At 42.4% G+C, this 20,846-nt stretch overlaps 2 protein-coding genes across 2 annotated transcripts in view; both read right to left on the bottom strand.

The window, feature by feature from the left end:
* Positions 1–12,094, bottom strand: part of LOC109885432 (MAP7 domain-containing protein 2-like) — a 34,315-nt gene extending 22,221 nt beyond the window's left edge. The window contains 3 exon segments of the mRNA XM_031835147.1: positions 6,511–6,665; positions 10,058–10,123; positions 11,868–12,094. Of these exon segments, the coding sequence (XP_031691007.1) occupies positions 6,511–6,665; positions 10,058–10,123; positions 11,868–11,907 (261 nt within the window). The 5' untranslated portion in view covers positions 11,908–12,094.
* Positions 12,095–14,641: 2,547 nt separating this feature from the next.
* Positions 14,642–20,822, bottom strand: LOC109885434 (eukaryotic translation initiation factor 1A, X-chromosomal). The gene is made up of 7 exons (XM_020477276.2): positions 20,641–20,822; positions 19,744–19,827; positions 19,194–19,297; positions 18,933–18,983; positions 16,086–16,167; positions 15,806–15,897; positions 14,642–15,632 (listed from the first exon to the last, which is right to left on the bottom strand). The coding sequence occupies exons 1-7, from the start codon at positions 20,654–20,656 to the stop codon at positions 15,627–15,629; spliced, it is 435 nt and encodes a 144-aa protein (XP_020332865.1). The 5' UTR covers positions 20,657–20,822; the 3' UTR covers positions 14,642–15,626.
* Positions 20,823–20,846: the final 24 nt, after the last annotated feature.

Genomic DNA, 20,846 nt, shown 5'->3' with positions numbered 1-20,846 from the left:
TGTCCTAGTTCATGTCTTATTGACACCAGAACTAGGAGATACAGTCATTACTATATTAACAACATTACACTGGTAGAGTTGAGATGGTTCCACTTCCAGTGCATTTGTCTCATAGTGAACCACAAAGTCCTGGCATTCATAGCTAATTATTATTGTTGTTATCACAGGTGCAGCAAAAATGCTTAGGTTTAAAAAAAAACAAACACTGGGTTTACAATTTAAACTGTTTAATTTAACCTTCATTTAACTAAGCGAGTCAGATAATAACACAATCTTATTTACAATGACGGACTACCCCGGCCAAACCCTAAACCCGGATGACGCTGGGCCAATTGTGGGCTTCACGATGGGGACTACCAGCACGGCATGGTTGAGAATAGAATGTAGAAGACTGTCCTGTTAGGTTTTAGAATGTAGATACTGTCCTGTTAGGTTTAGAATGTAGATACTGTCCTGTTAGGTTTAGAATGTAGATACTGTCCTGTTAGGTTTTAGAATGTAGATACTGTCCTGTTAGGTTTAGAATGTAGATACTGTCCTGTTAGGTTTAGAATGTAGATACTGTCCTGCTAGGTTTAGAATGTAGATACTGTCCTGTTAGGTTTAGAATGTAGATACTGTCCTGTTAGGTTTAGAATGTAGATACTGTCCTGTTAGGTTAGAATGTAGATACTGTCCTGTTAGGTTTAGAATGTAGATACTGTCCTGTTAGGTTTACAATGTAGATACTGTCCTGTTAGTTTAGAATGTAGAGACCACCCTGTTAGGTTTAGAATGTAGAGACCACTCTGTTAGGTTTAGAATGTAGATACTGTCCTGTCCTGTTAGGTTTAGAATGTAGATACTGTCCTGTTAGGTTTAGATTGCTGATTGAGCTCTCCTCTCAGAAGCAGCTCCCAATATCCTTCATTGTCCCTCAACAATACGCTAGTCTGTCTCTAAACACTTAGGTCCCAACCGGTTGATACCATTACCAACAAAAGCGTGTTGCCCTTACATCCCTTCCACCAAATGTGTAAACGCTAAACACCACAACCGTGTCTTTCCAGGAAGACACTTGCTGTACACAAGACATTTGCTGTACCAGCAAATCTTCCTGCAAGAGGTCCTAAACAGTTTAAGAAGGTCCCGTACACCCCTTCCAGAATAGTCTTCCTGCCGTACCCTCCTTCCGGAATAGTCTTCCCGCCGTACCCTCCTTCCCTGAAGAGTCTTCCTGCCGTACCCTCCTTCCCTGAAGAGTCTTCCTGTCGTACCCTCCTTCCCGGAAGAGTCTTCCTGTCGTACCCTCCTTCCCGGAATAGTCTTCCTGCCGTACCCTCCTTCCCGGAATAGTCTTCCTGTCGTACCCTCCTTCCGGAATAGTCTTCCTGCTGTACCCTCCTTCCCTGAAGAGTCTTCCTGCTGTACAACACTTCTGGAATAGTCTTCCTGTCGTACCCTCCTTCCCGGAATAGTCTTCAGGTCGTACCCTCCTTCCCGGAAGAGTCTTCCTGTCGTACCCTCCTTCCAGAAGAGTCTTCCTGTCGTACCCTCCTTCCCTGAAGAGTCTTCCTGTGTGTTTTAAGGTGTAGTACAGTTCAGTGTGTTTTAAGGTGTAGTACAGTTCAGTGTGTTTTAGGTGTAGTACCGTTCAGTGTGTTTTAAGGTGTAGTACAGTTCAGTGTGTTTTAGGGTGTAGTACAGTTCAGTGTGTTTTAAGGTGTAGTACAGTTCAGTGTGTTTTAAGGTGTAGTAACATGCAGAGAATCTGATAATGTGATTTGGTGTACCTAGATAATATGATCTGGTGTACCTAGATAATGGGACCTGGTTTACCTAGATGATGTGATCTGGTGTACCTAGATAATGTGATCTGGTGTACAGGATAATGTGATTTGGTGTACCTAGATAATATGATCTGGTGTACCTAGATGATGTGATCTGGTTTACCTAGATGATGTGATCTGGTTTACCTAGATGATGTGATCTGGTTTACCTAGATGATGTGATCTGGTTTACCTAGATGATGTGATCTGGTTTACCTAGATAATGTGACCTGGTTTACCTAGATAATGTGACCTGGTTTACCTAGATAACTCGATAATGTGACCTGGTGTACCTAGATAATGTGACCCGGTTTACCTAGATAACTAGATAATGTGATCTGGTGTACCCAGATAATGTGACCTGGTTTACCTAGATAATGTGACCTGGTGTACCTAGATAATGTGACCTGGTTTACCCAGATAATGTGATCTGGTGTACCTAGATAATGTGATCTGGTTTACCTAGATAATGTGACCTGCTTTACCTAGATAATGTGACCTGGTTTACCTAGATAATGTGACCTGGCTTACCTAGATAATGTGACCTGGGTTTACCTAAATAATGTGACCTCGTTTACCTAGATAATGTGACCTGGTTTACCTACATAATGTGACCTGGTGTACCTAGATAATGTGACCTGGTTTACCTAGATAATGTGATCTGGTGTACCTAGATAATGTGATCTGGTGTACCTGGTAATGTGAGGATAATGTGATCTGGTGTACTTAGATAATGTGATCTGGTGTACCTAGATAATGTGATCTGGTGTACCGGGTAATGTGAGGATAATGTGATCTGGTGTACCTAGATAATGTGATCTGGTGTACCGGGTAATGTGAGGATAATGTGATCTGGTGTACCGGGTAATGTGAGGATAATGTGATCTGGTGTACCTAGATAATGTGATCTGGTTTACCACAGAGCATTTTCCACCAACCTCTGTATTTACAACAAACAGTACTTATCTTGTAACTCCCAGTAAATGTAGATCAAAAATCTTTGGTTAAATCACAATATGTGGTGTATCGAATGTGTTAGTAGCTCAGAGAACTGGTGATCAGCAGATGATGGGAGAAAAAAGACCCCGGTATGATCAGCTAGAATTCTCTCCTTTACTTCTATAGAGACGTTCTATCACTGAGAGTTCTAGAGTTCTATCAGCTAGAAGTCTCTCCTTTACTTCTATAGAGACGTTCTATCACTGAGAGTTCTAGAGTTCTATCAGCTAGAATTCTCTCCTTTACTTTTATATAGACGTTCTATCACTGAGAATTCTAGAGTTCTATCAGCTAGAAGTCTCTCCTTTACTTCTATAGAGACGTTCTATCACTGAGAGTTCTAGAGTTCTATCAGCTAGAATTCTCTTCTTTACTTCTATAGAGACGTTCTATCACTGAGAATTCTAGAGTTCTATCAGCTAGAATTCTCTCCTTTACTTTTATAGAGACGTTCTATCACTGAGAATTCTAGAGTTCTATCAGCTAGAATTCTCTCCTTTACTTCTATAGAGACGTTCTATCACTGAGAATTCTAGAGTTCTATCAGCTAGAATTCTCTCCTTTACTTTTATAGAGACGTTCTATCACTGAGAATTCTAGAGTTCTATCAGCTAGAAGTCTCTCCTTTACTTCTATAGAGACGTTCTATCACTGAGAGTTCTAGAGTTCTATCAGCTAGAAGTCTCTCCTTTACTGTAACGGTTCTCTTGTGGTGAAGGAGAGGAGGACCAAAACGCAGCGTGGTGGTGATTCATGTTTTTTTAATGAAGACGACTATACATGAACAGACTAAACAAAACAATAAACGTGAGAACTCAAAACAGCCCTATCTGGTGCAAACAGAGACAGGAACAATCACCCACAAAACCCGACACCAAACAGGCTACCTAAATATGGTTCTAGAGTTCTATCACTGAGACTTCTAGAGTTCTATCAGCTAGATGTCTCTCCTTGACTTTTATAGAGACGTTCTATCACTGAGAGTTCTAGAGTTCTATCACTGAGAGTTCTAGAGTTCTATCACTGAGAGTTCTAGAGTTCTATCACTGAGACTTCTAGAATTCTATCAGCTAGATGTCTCTCCTTTACTTTTATAGAGACGTTCTATCACTGAGAATGATTGGTGTAGTAAAGTTACAGGGAATACAGCTGCGTGACTTAGCAGCAGATGCTGTGTTGTGAGAGTGTGTGTGTGTGTGTGTCTGAGGTGTAAAGTGTACAGATGCTGTGTTGTGAGAGAGGGAGGGTGTGTGTGTGTCTGAGGTGTAAGAGTGTAAACATCTGTTGATCAGGAAACGATGGGAGGGGTTATTGTCATGATTAAACTGCTATTCAGCTCCTTCTTGAGTCATCTACTGCTTGATATCCAGCATAATGTACTATCTATCGAGAGGGATACTAGTTCGGTGTGTTTACTGTTCAGATGATTTGAACCCGATCTAACTATCTCTGGAGAGACCTGAGAATGTATGAAAAACCTGTTTTTGATTTGTCATTATGGGTATTGTGATGTCATTATGGGGTATTGTGATGTCATTATGGGGGAATTGTGATGTCATTATGGGTTATTATGATGTCATTATGGGATATTGTGTGTAGATTGATGAGAGGGGATTAGAAAAAACAATTTAATCTATTTTAGAATAGAAGTCTGTAACGTAACAAAATGTGGAAAAAAGTCAAGGGGTCTGAATACTTTCTGAATGCACTGTATGTATGAAACACATCTCACTGACCTAGAAATCCCTCAGACATGATGAAATCAGACCCAGGGGTCCCCAATGGGTAACATTCCTCTTTAAAAGTTCTTCATCAGGAGACGGTTGGCCAGAGTAGAGAGGAGAGGAGGGGAGAGGAGCGGAGAGGAGAGGGGAGGAGAGGAGGGGAGGGGAGAGGAGACAGTTGGCCAGAGTAGAGAGGAGGGAGGGGAGAGGAGAGGAGAAGAGAGGAGAGGAGAGAGAGCGAGAGAGGAGAGAGAGAGAGAAAACGCGGTAGGAGGGGGAGAGAAAGAGGGAGAGGGAGAAGCGAGGTAGGTGATAATGGATGATGTCGCTACGGCAACCCTAGTTCTACAGAAGAACACACACACACACACTCACAAAAACAAACACACAAACACAAACACACACACACTTCTAAATAACTAGAGACAGATTCAATCATTTGAGTGCTTTTTTATTAATAGATTAACTTGTATTGTTTACAAATCTAATCGATCAGCAATAATCAACCAACATCAATTGTATAGACGACCCCTGGCTTCATATCCTTTCTATTCCATCCTATTTGATTCATCTAGCTGGTCCTACTGTTCATGTCTAGATCCTCTTCTAGACCCACACTGGAAACTACACCCTGCAGGTACTGTACACCCTGTGTGTGTGTATTTATGTGTGTGTGTGTGTGTGTTTGTGTATGTATTTCTGTCTGTGTGTGTCTTGAAAACCACATGAATTTCACTTGTGAAGTGTTCCAAAAACACTTTTTTATGTAAGGGAAGTGTGTATGATGACAGATATATGCAACATGTACTGTCTAATTCCAGGAAATTACATATGATACGCTAGCGATGATGTCATGATGCAGCCCCAGAGACCGCCCAATCATTAAGCCGTTAACATAAAGGGGGGGGGGGGGGGCTGTATGCAATAGACACACAATGCCCCCTCCCCAACCCCCACCCTGCGGGAAGATAATAGTTTGATCTTGGGGTTAGGACCCTGATGGGAGTTCTGAACTCTAAACGCACCAGCACAGCCCTGGCTTAGACGGAACACAAATGTCCACCGTTGAATTTCAAATATTCAGTTGAGAGAGACAGACAGACGGACAGACAGACAGAGGGGGGGAGAGAGAGAGAGAGAGAGGAGAGAGAGAGAGAGAGAGAGAGGAGAGAGGAGAGAGAGAGAGAGAGAGAGAGAGAGAGAGAGTAGATGAAGGTAAACAGGGTGGGGGTAAAATAGTGATGAGGTGGAAGGAGTGTTTGAGGAAAGGACAAGAAGAGAGACAGAGGGAGCAGAAGAGAACCATAGAGATCCTGTTAAATTACTAGAGGGGCTTTGACACAAACCCTGAAAGTTCCAGAATGTTATGATGGTTGCAGCTATTTGTCAGGGAGAGATCCAAACCAGACTAATTGGAATGAATGGCAGTAGAGGCATAAGTGATTAATTTTCTGATTTTACTTATGCAGAAAAATGTAAGTATGTGATATCAGTGATTGTGTAATATAATTATTGTCAACCTAAAATATTCTCATATAATAAAAAATAGTGTTCATACAAATGTTCTGTATAAATAGCCACTAAAATATATGGAAACAGACCATAAATGTCTCCTTGTTTGTTTTCTTGGAAAGCTGTGAGTTATATTATGATACACTATCAGTTGCATTGACAACTTGTCTGATTCCTATCATCGGCTGTGACTGCACTGTTTGAATGGGATGTTGGCATATTGGTAGTTCATTTGACACATTTATGGAATCATTCCTCTAAAACTGTCTGGCTAGCTATAATAGTGCAGATAAATTCTTAAAATTCATTGTTTTACACAATATCTTATCACAGTACAGGCTGACCATGGTTGACCAACTCCCTGACCAAAATGGCTGACCTTTTATACTGTCAAAAGAATGTTCCTGTCCATTGTAGTATTCAAATTCCTAATTCTATGGAGGGAGCATAGTAGTTTGACCTCTGACCTTCTCCTCCTCGTCCTGCTGTTGTCTCCTCTCCTCCACTGATGCCCTCCTCTCCTCCTCCCTTCTTTTCTGCTCTTCCATCTTCCTCCCTCGTTCGTCTGCACAACGCTCCAGCTGCTGCCGTACACGTTGCTCTTTATCACGCAAAAACTCCTCTAGGTACACACACACACACACGTAGGGGTTAGGTTTAGACTTAGGGGTTAGGTTTAGGGTTAGAATTAGACTTAGGGGTTAGGTTTACAATTAGACTTAGGGGTTAGGGTTAGAATTAGACTTAGGGGTTAGGTTTAGAATTAGACTTAGGGGTTAGGTATAGGGTTAGAATTAGACTTAGGGGTTAGGTTTACAATAAGACTTAGGGGTTAGGTTTAGGGTTAGAATTAGACTTAGGGGTTAGGTTTAGAATTAGACTTAGGGGTTAGGGTTAGAATTAGACTTCAGGGTTAGGTTTAGGGTTAGAATTAGACTTAGGGGTTAGGTTTAGGGTTAGAATTAGACTTAGGGGTTAGGTTTAGAATTAGACTTAGGGGTTAGGTTTAGAATTAGACTTAGGGTTAGGTTTAGGGTTAGAATTAGACTTAGGGGTTAGGTTTAGGGTTAGGCTTTAGGGTTAGGTTTAGAATTAGGGGTTAGGTTTAGGGTTAGAATTAGACTTAGGGGTTAGGTTTAGAATTAGACTTAGGGGTTAGGTTTAGAATTAGACTTAGGGGTTAGGTTTAGGTTTAGAATTAGACTTAGGGGTTAGGTTTAGAATTAGACTTAGGGGTTAGGTTTAGAATTAGGGTTAGGTTTAGGGTTAGAATTAGACTTAGGGGTTAGGTTTAGAATTAGACTTAGGGGTTAGGGTTAGAATTAGACTTCAGGGTTAGGTTTAGGGTTAGAATTAGACTTAGGGGTTAGGTTTAGGGTTAGAATTAGACTTAGGGGTTAGGTTTAGAATTAGACTTAGGGGTTAGGTTTAGAATTAGACTTAGGGGTTAGGTTTAGGTTTAGAATTAGACTTAGGGGTTAGGTTTAGAATTAGACTTAGGGGTTAGGTTTAGAATTAGGGGTTAGGTTTAGGGTTAGAATTAGACTTAGGGGTTAGGTTTAGAATTAGACTTAGGGGTTAGGGTTAGAATTAGACTTCAGGGTTAGGTTTAGGGTTAGAATTAGACTTAGGGGTTAGGTTTAGGGTTAGAATTAGACTTAGGGGTTAGGTTTAGGGTTAGAATTAGACTTAGGGGTTAGGTTTAGAATTAGACTTAGGGGTTAGGTTTAGGGTTAGAATTAGACTAGGGGTTAGGTTTAGGGTTAGAATTAGACTTAGGGGTTAGGTTTAGGGTTAGGCTTTAGAGTTAGGGGTTAGGTTTAGGGTTAGGGGTTAGGTTTAGAATTAGACTTAGGGGTTAGGTTTAGAATTAGACTTAGGGGTTAGGTTTAGAATTAGACTTAGGGTTAGGTTTAGAATTAGACTTAGGGGTTAGGTTTAGGGTTAGGGTTAGGTTTAGGGGTTAGGTTTAGAATTAGACTTAGGGGTTAGGTTTAGACTTAGGGGTTAGGTTTAGACTTAGGGGTTAGGTTTAGAATTAGGGTTTAGGTTTAGACTTAGGGGTTAGGTTTAGGGTTAGGGGTTAGGTTAGGGTTAGGGGTTAGGTTTAGGGTTAGGGTTAGGGGTTAGGGTTAGGGTTAGGGGTTAGGGTTAGGTGTTAGGGTTAGGGGTTAGACTTAGGGGTTCGGTTTAGGGTTAGGGGTTAGGTTTAGGGTTAGGGGTTAGGGGTTAGACTAAGGGGTTAGGTTTAGGCTTAGGTAGGGTTAGGTTTAGACTTAGGGGTTAGGTTTAGACTTAGGGGTTAGGTTTAGACTTAGGGGTTAGGTTTAGACTTAGGGGTTAGGTTTAGACTTAGGGGTTAGGTTTAGACTTAGGGTTAGGTTTAGACTTAGGGGTTAGGTTTAGACTTAGGGGTTAGGTTTAGAATTAGGGGTTAGGTTTAGAATTAGGGGTTAGGTTTAGACTTAGGGGTTAGGTTTAGAATTAGACTTAGGGGTTAGGTTTAGAATTAGGGGTTAGGTTTAGACTTAGGGGTTAGGTTTAGACTTAGGGGTTAGGTTTAGACTTAGGGGTTAGGTTTAGATGTAGGGGTTAGGGTTAGACTTAGGGGTTAGGTTTAGAATTAGATTTAGGGGTTAGGTTTAGAATTAGACTTAGGGGTTAGGTTTAGAATTAGACTTAGGGGTTAGGTTTAGACTTAGACTTAGGGGTTAGGTTTAGACTTAGGGGTTAGGTTTAGAATTAGACTTAGGGGTTAGGTTTAGAATTAGACTTAGGGGTTAGGTTTAGAATTAGGGGTTAGGTTTAGACTTAGGGGTTAGGTTTAGACTTAGGGGTTAGGTTTAGACTTAGGGGTTAGGTTTAGATGTAGGGGTTAGGGTTAGACTTAGGGGTTAGGTTTAGAATTAGATTTAGGGGTTAGGTTTAGAATTAGACTTAGGGGTTAGGTTTAGAATTAGACTTAGGGGTTAGGTTTAGGGTTAGGGGTTAGGTTTAGGGTTAGGGGTTAGGTGTTAGAATTAGGGGTTAGGTTTAGGGTTAGGGGTTAGGTTTAGGGTTAGGGGTTAGGTTTAGGGTTAGGGGTTATGTTTAGGGGTTAGGTTTAGGGTTAGAGGTTACGTTTAGACTTAGGGGTTAGGGGTTAGGTTTAGGGTTAGGGGTTAGGTTTAGGGCAGTGGCATGTATTCATGGTTGCCAAGGGAAGCCGGGCTTCTTCAAGAAATTTACCAGGAAAAAACAAAACATCTTTATTCCCTCTATGTTTCAGCAAGAGGCTGAATCTCACAGGAGAAAGCAAGCGAAACAGTGTAGACTATTTATCTGATGCTGTCTGGTCCAAACAAGTATGACATTGTTAAAGAAAAAAATATATACAAAAAATAAAAGTATGACATTGTTGCCGCCGGTAGCATTGAATGCAAGGGAAGACAGCGAGCATTTGGCCTCAACAAAAAAAGTCTAAAATAATAGCCAATCAGCTTTGAGCTAAACTAAGCGAGCTCAACTGTGAATGGTCCTGTGTCAAGGGAAGCCAGCTTGGATTCTGGCATCACACATATCACATCGTACTGAGAGCATACGTTATTGACAGAAACAACTTGAATTGTTGCATATCCTTGTGTTGTTGTTCCCCGGGGGCTAGCTAGTTGTTTTTGGTATATTTGAGTTGTCACTGTATTAGACTAAGCAGAGGTGATTTTATGATGTTGAAATGATGCTGGAATAGCGGAGGCAGCTCCTGTAACTCTCTGTGGGCAGCTCCTGTAACTCTCTGTGGTTCTAAATCAATAGTTGTTCAGTGGTCCGAAAATGTCTTGGCATCCCAGTGATTGTGATCTTATCCACGCACCACTGGTTTAGGGTTAGGAGTTAGGGAAAATAGGATTTTGAATGGGAATCAATTGTTCGGTCCTAACAAGGATAGTAAAACAAACATGGTGTGTTTGCGTGTTTGTCACAACAACAGATGACAGAGCCATCCAGTCAGTTCAGTTTGGAAGCAGTGATTCATACCATGACTCTTCTCTCTCTCCTCTCTCCTCCCTCTCACGAGCTGCACTTTGTCCAACCGCGGTGACCCTTACACACACGAAGAAGAGAGAAGAGAGACAGTCAGTGAGCATATAGAGAGGCAATTACGAACAGAAGGGAAACTCACAGAACATCACGTGTTTCATACTGCTAGAAAAACATTGGAGAGGTTGAAGTGCACCGCTGGTTGTATCAGTACTAAGACGCATTCAATTAACAACAAACTGGATCCACAGTAGATATTCAGCCCTTCTTGCAGAAAACTACTCAAACCCGGATTAAGCATATATATGCTTTTTAGTCCAGGAGTAAACTTAATCTGGTTCATGAATCTAACCCATACAGATACAATGGAAGGTCATTAAAATACGTAAAACCGCCGGGCTGTTGTGATTGGACGACAGATGAGAAGGGGACACATGCCCATTGGTGAGTGGTCTTATCCCAGTGATGATGGGTGATGTCATGACTGCTGATTGGAGGGTAGAGTCAGTCACACACAGCTGCCAGAACTGAACATTAAACTTTAGCACAGTGGGCTCACACAGTCAATCTTGACACATGCAGGTTCGATTCCATAGAATTCTATTTCAATGTTTGATTCCGGTCGGCCAGACACTATATCCCCGGCCTAGATGACACCTGACCCAGTCTGTATGTGAGGGGGAGAGATATATAATTGTCCGGGTGACCTGGAGGTCATCCCTCCATTTAGCTAGAGGACAGTGGGTATTGTGTGGTTTATGGCTGTCTGTCTGGCAGACTGTCAATAGACAGAAACAGCACTACAACGAGGTGCAGCAGGATCATGTCTATGCTCAAACACACATGTTTGTTTTACTATCCTTGTGGGATAATTGATTCCCATTTAAAATCCTATTTTCCTTAACCCCTAACCCAAAACTCTAACCCCTAGCCCTAACCCAAAACTCTAACCCCTAGCCATAACCCTAACCCCTAGCCATAACCCTAGCCCAAAACTCTAACCCCTAACCCAAAACTCTAACCCCTAGCCATAACCCAAAACTCTACCCCTAACCATAACCCAAAACCCTAACCCAAATCTCTAACCCCAAGCCCTAACCCAAAACTCTAACCCCTAACCATAACCCAAAACCCTAACCCAAAACTCTAACCCGTAACCATAACCCAAAACCCTAACCCAAAACTCTAACCCCTAGCCATAACCCAAAACCCTAACCTAAAACTCTAACCCCTAACCTAAAACTCGAACCCCTAGCCATAACCCAAAACCATAACCCAAAACTCTTAACCCTAATCCTAACCCCTAATCCTAACCACAGCTTCTACCCCCAAGACATAAGACTGAACAACTAATCAATGACCACCGGACTATTTACATGGGGGTTGCAACTCAATATTAGGAAGGTGTTCTTAATGTTTTGTATTTTCGGTGTATATACACACGCTATATGCACACAGCAAGAAGCAGGTGTTCTTTACTGTCATAAGATATGTACATTTATGTAAATATATGCAGTCAGATCTGCCCCATGGGTATAAACACAGCTTATGTTAAATAAGATGGTTTCTTCATCTTGAGATGAACAAATCTGCTAACACTCACTGAGTCAGGTGAGTTATAGTAACATTCCCTATAATACAAACATGCCCGTTCATTAATCAATACGGAAACATTTCATTTAATCGAAAGAACAATTGAATAGAGCAAAAAACACAATCCCCTAACAATATCCTTATCCCAAGCCTAGTACCATCATCCAATCAAAACAACCGCCAGTAAATCCTGAGCACATCATCATCATCTCACCTGTCACCTGGTGCCCAGCGCCTGGTTTGACTGTGGTCATCTCTGTTCCCACCACTACTGTACCTGTGTGTCTGACTCCTGATTCAACAGCAGCAACAAATCAAACCAGCCTGAACACGACTGCGGCAGAACCGAGATAGAAATACCAGAGAAACAGAGAGAGAGAGAGAAACAGAGTGGAGTAATGCCAGGAAGAGAGAGAAACAGAGAGAGAGAGAAACAGAGAGAGAGAAACAGAGAGAGAGAAACAGAGAGAGAGAGAAACAGAGAGAGAGAGAGAAACAGAGTGGAGTAATGCCAGGAAGAGAGAGAAACAGAGAGAGAGAGAAACAGAGAGAGAGAAACAGAGAGAGAGAGAAACAGAGAGAGAGAGAAACAGAGAGAGAGAGAGAAAGAGAGCGAGTGCGAGAGAGAGAGAGAGAAAGAGAGCGAGTGCGAGAGAGAGAAACAGAGAGAGAGAGAAAGAGAGCGAGTGTGAGAGAGAGAAACAGAGAGAAACAGAGAGAGAGAAACAGAGAAACAGAGAGAGAGAGAAACAGAGAGAGAGAGAGAGAAAGAGAGCGAGTGCGAGAGAGAGAAACAGAGAGAGAGAGAAAGAGAGAAACAGAGAGAGAGAGAGAAACAGAGAGAGAAACAGAGAGAGAGAGAAACAGAGAGAGAGAGAGAGAGAAACAGAGAGAGAGAGAAAGCGACAGGGGAAATTAATGCGTTCGAGTGTCTTCGACGATAATCAAAGTCAATCCATCTGATACATTAGGCCATTTAAAAGAAAAAAGTATTATTTCTAATGAGACAGTTTAATCCATATCTGTATGGTTAAAGTCACATACCAACATATACGTGCCAGAGGGCTGTAAATTACGTCATTATTTACATCAAATAGAGCCCACACGTCGGTTCAGTGGTCTGTCTCTCTCTCACGTCACACGCAGAACCCGATTGGATAATTCATAGACTAAAAATAGAGCAGAGGGAACAGTGAATAACAGCAACCAATAGTCAGAAAATCAGCAGCGGGGTCTATGATAAAGATGTCAGGGGAAACTACTCCCATAATGGACAGCATAAAAGGTTTGAAGCCCACTGAGAAGATAGAAGCTTGACGGCACACAAGCTTTCCCAGAGTAGGGCTAGAGGCACCTAGGGGCCACATGCATGGTTATACCTGGAACAGCTGTTGCTGCAGTTTGGCTCCATGAAAATATTTATGGAGCCGTTTGATGGTTGCCAAAACGTGCTCAAAATGAAACATGTTTTTATACTTGACCATTGATTTGTAATTCCATTACACAGGCTGGCTGGTACAGTCCCCCATGTAGTTGTTAGTCATGATGCGGCCCACAGAATGGAATGACAAGAAAGCACTATAATTCCTGAAGCCAATTTCGGGGGTGGGATTCATTCAAATGCAATTTACAGCCTCTTTCAGATCTCTGTTTCATGCAGAAATCCATTTATCCCATCTTTTCTCCATTGGTTCTCTCTCCGAGCCATTGTAACTGTGTTGCTTCCGTCCCTCTCCTCACCCCTACCTAGGCTCCAACTAGGGACCCTTTGCACACATAAACAACTGCTTCCCTTGAAGCATCGTTACCCATCACTCCAAAAAGCCACAGCCCTTGCTGAGCAACGGAAACAACTACTTCAAGGTCTCAGAGCGAGTGACGTCACCAATTGAAGCGCTATTAGCAAAGCACCCCACTAGCTAGCCATTTCACACCGGTTACACTCACTCCCGTTTTGACCTCCTTTTCTGCAGCAACCAGTGATCGGGGTCACGGCACCAATGTAACAGTGTTGCTTCCGTCCCTCTCCTCGCCCGTACCTGGGCTCAAACCAGGGATCCTCTGCACATTAACTGCCTCCCACGAAGCTTCGTTACCTGTCGCTCCACAAAAGCCGCAGCCCTTGCAGAGCAAGGGAAACAACTACTTCAAGGTGTTAGCGCAGAAATGCTGTTAGCGCACACCTCGCTAACTAGCGAACCATTTCATAGCAGTTACACCATGGCAGGACAGAAAACATCTCTCATCCCTCTCTCCCTTTTCACCCAGCTCCAAATATCTCCCTCGTGAGCGTTTATAGGCACATTATTTAGGCTAATGAAAACGCACACATTTTAATAAGGTTGACTACTGTGAGCGTTTACAGAGAATGTGCTGCACTAGAGCTTCGTTGTACATGGCACGTGCAGTGATCTGATAACACTGGGCCTCGTGGGGGTGTATTATGCAGAACAGCGGTGCCAAATAACAGTTCACACATGCACGTGTCAGATACTGTATGTTCTAAAGGAACTAACCGTTACGTTGTCCTGGACATAGAAACAAGACATCTGCCCTGCTTATAAAGGGTCTGTCTGTTCAGGCTACATTTCAGAAGCAGTAATGATATGAGACAATAAAATTACAGGTCACCAGCCCAGTACAGCTCCACTCAGTTTTGGTCAGTAATGTGTAAAGGGTATGTCCCTCTCCTGTTCGTTCCTGCTGTGTCATCCTCACGCCAGACATTCATTTACACACAAACATCACAAATATAAAGACCAATAACATTCGATGCAGAAAAAATATTAGTATATATAGCTTTGTATTACTGGAGTTACAAAAAAAAGGCTTCAACATAACGATATTAATGCTCACCACCAACAACCCTGTGGATGAGGTTGAACTGTAGGTCAGTGGCACCACCTAGAGGTTGATACATACAAGCACAGGCTACAGTCTTTCTCAGAGAAGAAAGGAGCTTCGTAAAATGTAATGTCAAAAAGTCCATGGAATTAAGTTCTTTATTGGAAATCCCTATAAATCAGCCTTATTACATCATAGTAGCTCAGGCGCTGTCTATGGTGTTAAAGACACAGTTCAGTGATATTTAGCTAGCCTGGTCCCATTGTGTATGAGCTGCAGCCAACTCCTCTGTAGATGCCAAGCAGCACATGACATCTTTGGCATGACAGTGAAGAAACAGAGGAATTGACTCCAGCAGCAGCAGACTGGACCACCAGGGTAGTTAGGAGGTAGCCATTACCTCTGACAGAACTCAGTGGTCTCTAAACCGCAGCTGGGGGGGGGGGTTCACAAAGCAGGAACAAGTAGAAAAAGCCTATTAACATTCCTAAATATTCTGAAATAACATGAAATGGACATTGGTATAATTGACAAATATCCAATTTTGTAGATTATTTTAGGAAATAAATCAAAAGTAGTAGCTATATCTGAATGTTTTTCAAAGGTGGGCCTAACTTCCTTGAACGTGGTGATGCTTTGTGACACACCCCTCCGGGAGTTGATCAAAACATAAAACCAACAGACACATGGGGAAACAAAATAAAAATAGACTGTTGAAAAACAGAGGCATCTTCAGGAGGAATCAGTTTTACATAATCAATAAACATATTTAATCCTAACTAATATAAAGAGCGTTGCTAACTATCAACTATGATACAGAACGCAGGACAAAACATAAAATGGTTCATATTTTTATTGCAAATCTAGAGATTCTATACTTGTAAGTAAATTCCACTCCGCATGAAATCGATATAAATACATTAGAAAAAAGACACCGCAAGAAATTGCGAGCAGCTGCAGTCATGTTATCAATGAGTTAGTGGGAATATGTTGTGTGGGCGGGGTCATCAATAGGTAACACAGCCACAAATGTGGGCAGAGGGTACAGTGATTCCAGTAGAGAAGTATCAAAGTCCTGTGCTGATTTTAGGAGCAGATGGTAAAAATTACACCTTCCCCTAGAAGGTCCTTAGATCTGGAGAATAATGACAGAGGAAAGAAAGTGGGGGCGAGAGGAGGTGAGTAGGGGGGTAGAGAGGGGGCGGGAGGGGAAAGAGATACAGATGGAGGGTCACCAGACGGTTAATCCTGTCATTGCAGCAGTTCCAACCTACAGAAAGCAATACAAGATGCTGATTGAGCACTTACATCATCAATGTCCTCATCATCATCTCCGATGTCATCAAACTGGATGTCTTCATCGTCCCCGGGACCGAAGGTATCCGTCTCATTGATCTTGGCTGAGAGGGGAGGAGACAGGAAGAGGAGGAGTCAGAGACAACAAGGATGTGCAAACAAAACAACCCATGAATTTAACATCTACAAAACCAATCGTAGTCATCATGGGCTGTCAATCATTTCTAGCTTTCTTTCCTCATCTCTTCTCCTACATGACCACTATTCCAATGTTACCGTAGCGACTACTCACCGTGCTCCGGCAGTTCTCCATAGGCCTTCAGACTCCTGGCCTCGTCTGCATTGTACTTCAGGATCACATCAGCTTTGTTGTCCTATAGCAGGAGAAAAAAAAACTCAACTCAAAGACGCTTTTATGATACAGTGACAATAGGGCTGAGCGATATGGCCTAAAAATCATCTTTATTTTTTTCCAAACTTATGGGCGATTTCCGATTTATATATCGTTTTTTTAACATGTTCTCTGAATAAGCGTTGTACAATTAACAGGTCAATAAACTGCATTCAAAACAGTCAGCAATAATCTAATGAATTCAGGGAGTGTGTAAGTATACCTAGGCTAAATATAGGCCTTCCACAACCATAAGACCAACTACTGTCATTATTTAATCCAAATAGCTCTTTTTTTGCAATAATCACTGATCTGGCTTTCAACTCAGTCAATGAAAATACCCTTTTGTTACAAATTGAACCAGAACCATGCACATCCCCACTAATAAGAGGTCCAACCTCTTGTAGCAGACAATAGAACATTGACACAGCACAGGGGGCTGCTGAGGGGAGGAAGGCTCACAACAATGGCTGGGATGGAATGCCATCAAACCCCTGGAAACCATGTGTTTGATGCCATTACACCATTTCTGCTCCAGCCATTACCACAAGCACCTTCTCCCCAGTGAAGGTCCCACCAACCTCCTGTGTAACACAGGTCTAATAAACAATCTCTCAAGCACAAGCCCACATGCTACTGACTAGTCAGATAATCTTTATATTTCAAGTCTAGACAACTTGGATCTATTTGCGAGCTAACAAGGTAGAACAGTTGAACTCCTATGAACACACCCTCCTGTCTGCCTCCAACAGCATGCTAGCCCGTCCACTTTGTTCAGCATGCTAGCCCGTCCACTTTGTTCAGCATGCTAGCCCGTCCACTTTGTTCAGCATGCTAGCCCGTCCACCTTGTTCAGCATGCTAGCCCGTCCACTTTGTTCAGCATGCTAGCCTGTCCACTTTGTTCAGCATGCTAGCCCGTCCACCTTGTTCAGCATGCTAGCCCGTCCACCTTGTTCAGCATGCTAGCCCGTCCACCTTGTTCAGCATGCTAGCCCGTCCACTTTGTTCAGCATGCTAGCCTGTCCACTTTGTTCAGATGTTGAAATCAAGTAGCCTACTTGGATAAGACGCTTATTTCTCAGAATGAGTTGCCAATTACTGATACAAATGTGTATTTTTATTCTCATTGCACATTTATAAAACAACTACCGTAATTTCCGGACTATAAGCCGCTACTTTATTCCCACACTTTGAACCTCGCGGTTTATACAATGACGCTGCTAATTTATGGATTTTTCCCGCTTTCACAAGATTCATGCCGCCAAAAAACCGAGCACTTATGTGACGTAAATCGAGCGCGCTCAAACTTCCCATCATTCTGATTTACGGTAGTCATTTTGTCACCCTCATCATGGCAAAGACACGGAGAAATGCATATGATGCAGCTTTCAAGTTGAAGGCGATCGATCTGGCTGTTGGAAAAGGAAATGGAGCTGCTGCACGGGAGCTTTGCCTTAATGAGTCGATTATAAGACGTTGGAAACAGCAGCGTGAGGAACTGACTCAGTGCAGAAAGACAACAAACCTTTCAGAGGGAAGAAAAGCAGATGGCCCAAAGTATTTTCAGCCACTCGAACAGTGTAAATCGTGCATTTAAGGTGGCGCTCCTTGTTCAGTGGGAGGCTTGGATGACAAGTGGGGATAAATCCTTCACTAAAACGGGCCGCATGCGAAGAGCAACTTATGGTCAAGTCTGCCAGTGGGTCCTGACAGTGTGGAGCATTGTCAAAAAAATCCACTATCATCAACGGGTTTCGAAAGGCTGGACTGCTGCATGTTGAAGGTGCAGCATGAGCTCAGCAGGGTATTTGCCTCCGGATGAAAGTGACGTGAGCGACAATGAAAACGATCCAACATCGGATGAAGCAATTCTGAGGCTATTCAACTCCGATGACTTCAGTGGTTTCAGTGCACAGGAGGAGGAAGATAGTGACCAATGACTTTCTTGGTAGGCTACTCTTTTAATTTTTGTTACAAGCCGTGTTTCGTTAAAGCCTATTTATTTTTGTTACAAGCCGTGTTTCGTTTAAAGGCTGTGTAAAGTTCATTTTTTTCAATGTACCGGTAGGCACCTGCGGCTTATAGACATGTGGCTTATGTACAAAATACATATTTTTTAATAATTCAGTGGGTGCGGTTTATAGTCCAGCAATTACAGTAGATAGGCAGCACAGCCGGTGGCAAAAAATTCTGCTAGTGGCACGTTGCACAGAAAATGAACATTTATTTCCCAGAAACAATGCTCATTGATAGGCTACTTCTGTTTTAGTAGGGTCAACTCTCTGTACGTTTTATGAGTTGAGAGATAAAAAAAAAGGTATCGTTAGAAAGGTTTAGTTCTCATCGATGACACTCAAATAATGTCTCAGTGTCTTTCAGTGTCCATAGAACCCATTCTGTTTGGACCAAACCTCAAACGTAAACAGTGAGTTGAAACAACGTTATGTCATAGAGGAAGAAGTGATTTTTAATCTGTTGTTGTTGTGAGTGGCAGGGACTTGGTGTATGAGTGGGAATGTACACACAGGCACAGCAGGAGCAAATGAGATAAGACCAAAAAGACAACAAGTGGACATAAAACGCTCATAAAAACAAAACTTAATTATTGCGATACAGTTTGTGCTAAAAAACACATTTGAATTAATCAAATTAATTCCAAATAAATCGCCCAGCCCTAAGTGACAACCAAATGCACAGTCACCCACAACAACAACAGCAGCAGTCGTAAACTTGCTGGTCATCTCACCTGGTAATCTCTCAGTCCCACCAGGATGATATCTGACGTGTTAATCCACACCTGAAAGAAAAACAACAGAAGAACTATTTTACAAGGACATAAATCAGATGAATGGATAACAATCTGAAGAATTCGTTAACACACAACTGCAGCCCATGCTGTGTCACGGTTGACAGTCCATAGTGGGGAGAAAAGAAGAAAAAAAAACACTGAGTCTGCATCATTCAGGGTTTCCCCTTGTGTGTCAATATGATGGGCGTGTGTTCCTACCTTTTTCCTGAGTTTTCCTCTGATGTGGCAGAGCCGCTTAACTCCATCAAAACACATGGCTTCCAACCTCCCATTACCCAACATCTTAATCACCTGGGCATATTCTGCAGGAAAGAGAGAAGGACTTAACATACACAACATCACAGGAGTTGGGAACACCTGAGTGTACTCTACAGCACAGGGGAGAGGGTTACATTGCGCCCACAGAGTAGGGCCATGTTGATCATTATGCTTGTATAACTTCACCCTCAATAGAACACACGTCTGCTCTAAAAACAGGGCTGCATTTTTATCTGCATTCCAGAAACCTGGGAAAAAGGGAGCTGTACATTCTAGAACATTGTTAGGAGCAGTTGAGGTATTCCACACTGGGGAGAGACTGGCAGTTCTAATTCTAGAACTGGTGTGCGTGCAGGCTTTTGCTCCAGCCAAAGCACTAACACACCAACTAATCATAGTCTTCAACAAAGACTTGATTCAGCCATGTTGCTGTTTGGCTGGAACAAAAGCCTACACCCACACAAGGCCTGGCAGAGGCCCCTCCACTCACCCTGCCCGTCCTCTTTGAACACCAGCTCTCTCTTCTCTGACTCGTTCTCATTTTTTCCACGTCGCCGATTCTTTCCTCCCTTACCTGGAGAGGACAGAGATAAACAAATTAAGTCATACAGACCACTCACATTTTTGTCATTTAGCAGACACTTTAACTCAGACTGTATTTAACTACTATAGCTATGTAAGGTAAAGGTTTTGAGTTTCCACTATGAAATCAGAGTACCACACCCAATAGATACCTAACCTATACTGTATTATTATAGTGTTTCAATGACAACCCCACATCACCAACTTTTATTCTATCTAACCTTTATTTAACTAGGCAAGGCATTTATGAACAAATTCTTATTTACAATGACGGTCTACTCCGGCCAAACCCCCGACGATGCTGGTTCAATTGTGCAGCCTGGATTCGAACCAGGTACTATAGTGACGCCTCTTGCACTGAGATGCAGTGCCTCAGACCGCTGCACCACTCGGGAGTCCAACTACAGTAGGTATATGATGTGTTACAGCAACATGTGAAAATGTTTTACAGGAATAGAGCGCAGATATGCCATATGGCCAACTACAGTCAGTACGTGAAACCTTCAGGCAAATGTAGCTAGCTGACTGTGGATTGAATGGGTTCTACTACAGTTGCTAGTTAGACGACAGGTCATGTGCGCCCTTAACAGTACAATTTAACGTCAGAACGACAATACAGCGAGCTGGCTGCTCTTAATTTACATAGTCTGTACGTACCTAGATTTATGAAAATATATGCTACGAAGCTGGTGGTTTCCTGTTATTCATTATGTTAGCTAGCAATTCAACTGTGTCACGTAGAGACTGAAGTAGTCAGAGACTGCAGGACAAGATCCGGGAATAGACGGCGCTTCTAACACTTTACCTTTATTCTTGGGCATATTCTTTACAGCTCAGATCTTCTCTTCGTCCCGTGGTGATTGGGTGGCGCTTACTGCTATATGAACAATAATGAGAAAGAAAAACGGCCCAATTTCTCCCGGCAGAATTCACGGAAAACCAATTCACCACTTGTGCACCGGTTTACGCATGCGCATGACATGTCATACAAAATGGTAAAGCTTTATTTAC

Source organism: Oncorhynchus kisutch, linkage group LG11, assembly GCF_002021735.2.
Source record: "Oncorhynchus kisutch isolate 150728-3 linkage group LG11, Okis_V2, whole genome shotgun sequence".
Classification (NCBI taxonomy): Eukaryota; Metazoa; Chordata; class Actinopteri; order Salmoniformes; family Salmonidae; genus Oncorhynchus; species Oncorhynchus kisutch.
The sequence above is the reverse complement of the archived record's forward strand: the minus strand, read 5'-3'. Positions and strand labels throughout refer to the sequence as shown.

Excerpts from the sequence above, each read along its gene's own strand:
- LOC109885434 (XM_020477276.2), bottom strand. Across the intron at positions 16,168-18,932 it reads TGGGACTGAGAGATTACCAG|GACAACAAAGCTGATGTGAT; the intron begins GTGAGATGACCA and ends CTCCTGCTATAG. Across the intron at positions 15,898-16,085 it reads TGGAGAACTGCCGGAGCACG|CCAAGATCAATGAGACGGAT; the intron begins GTGAGTAGTCGC and ends CTCCCCTCTCAG.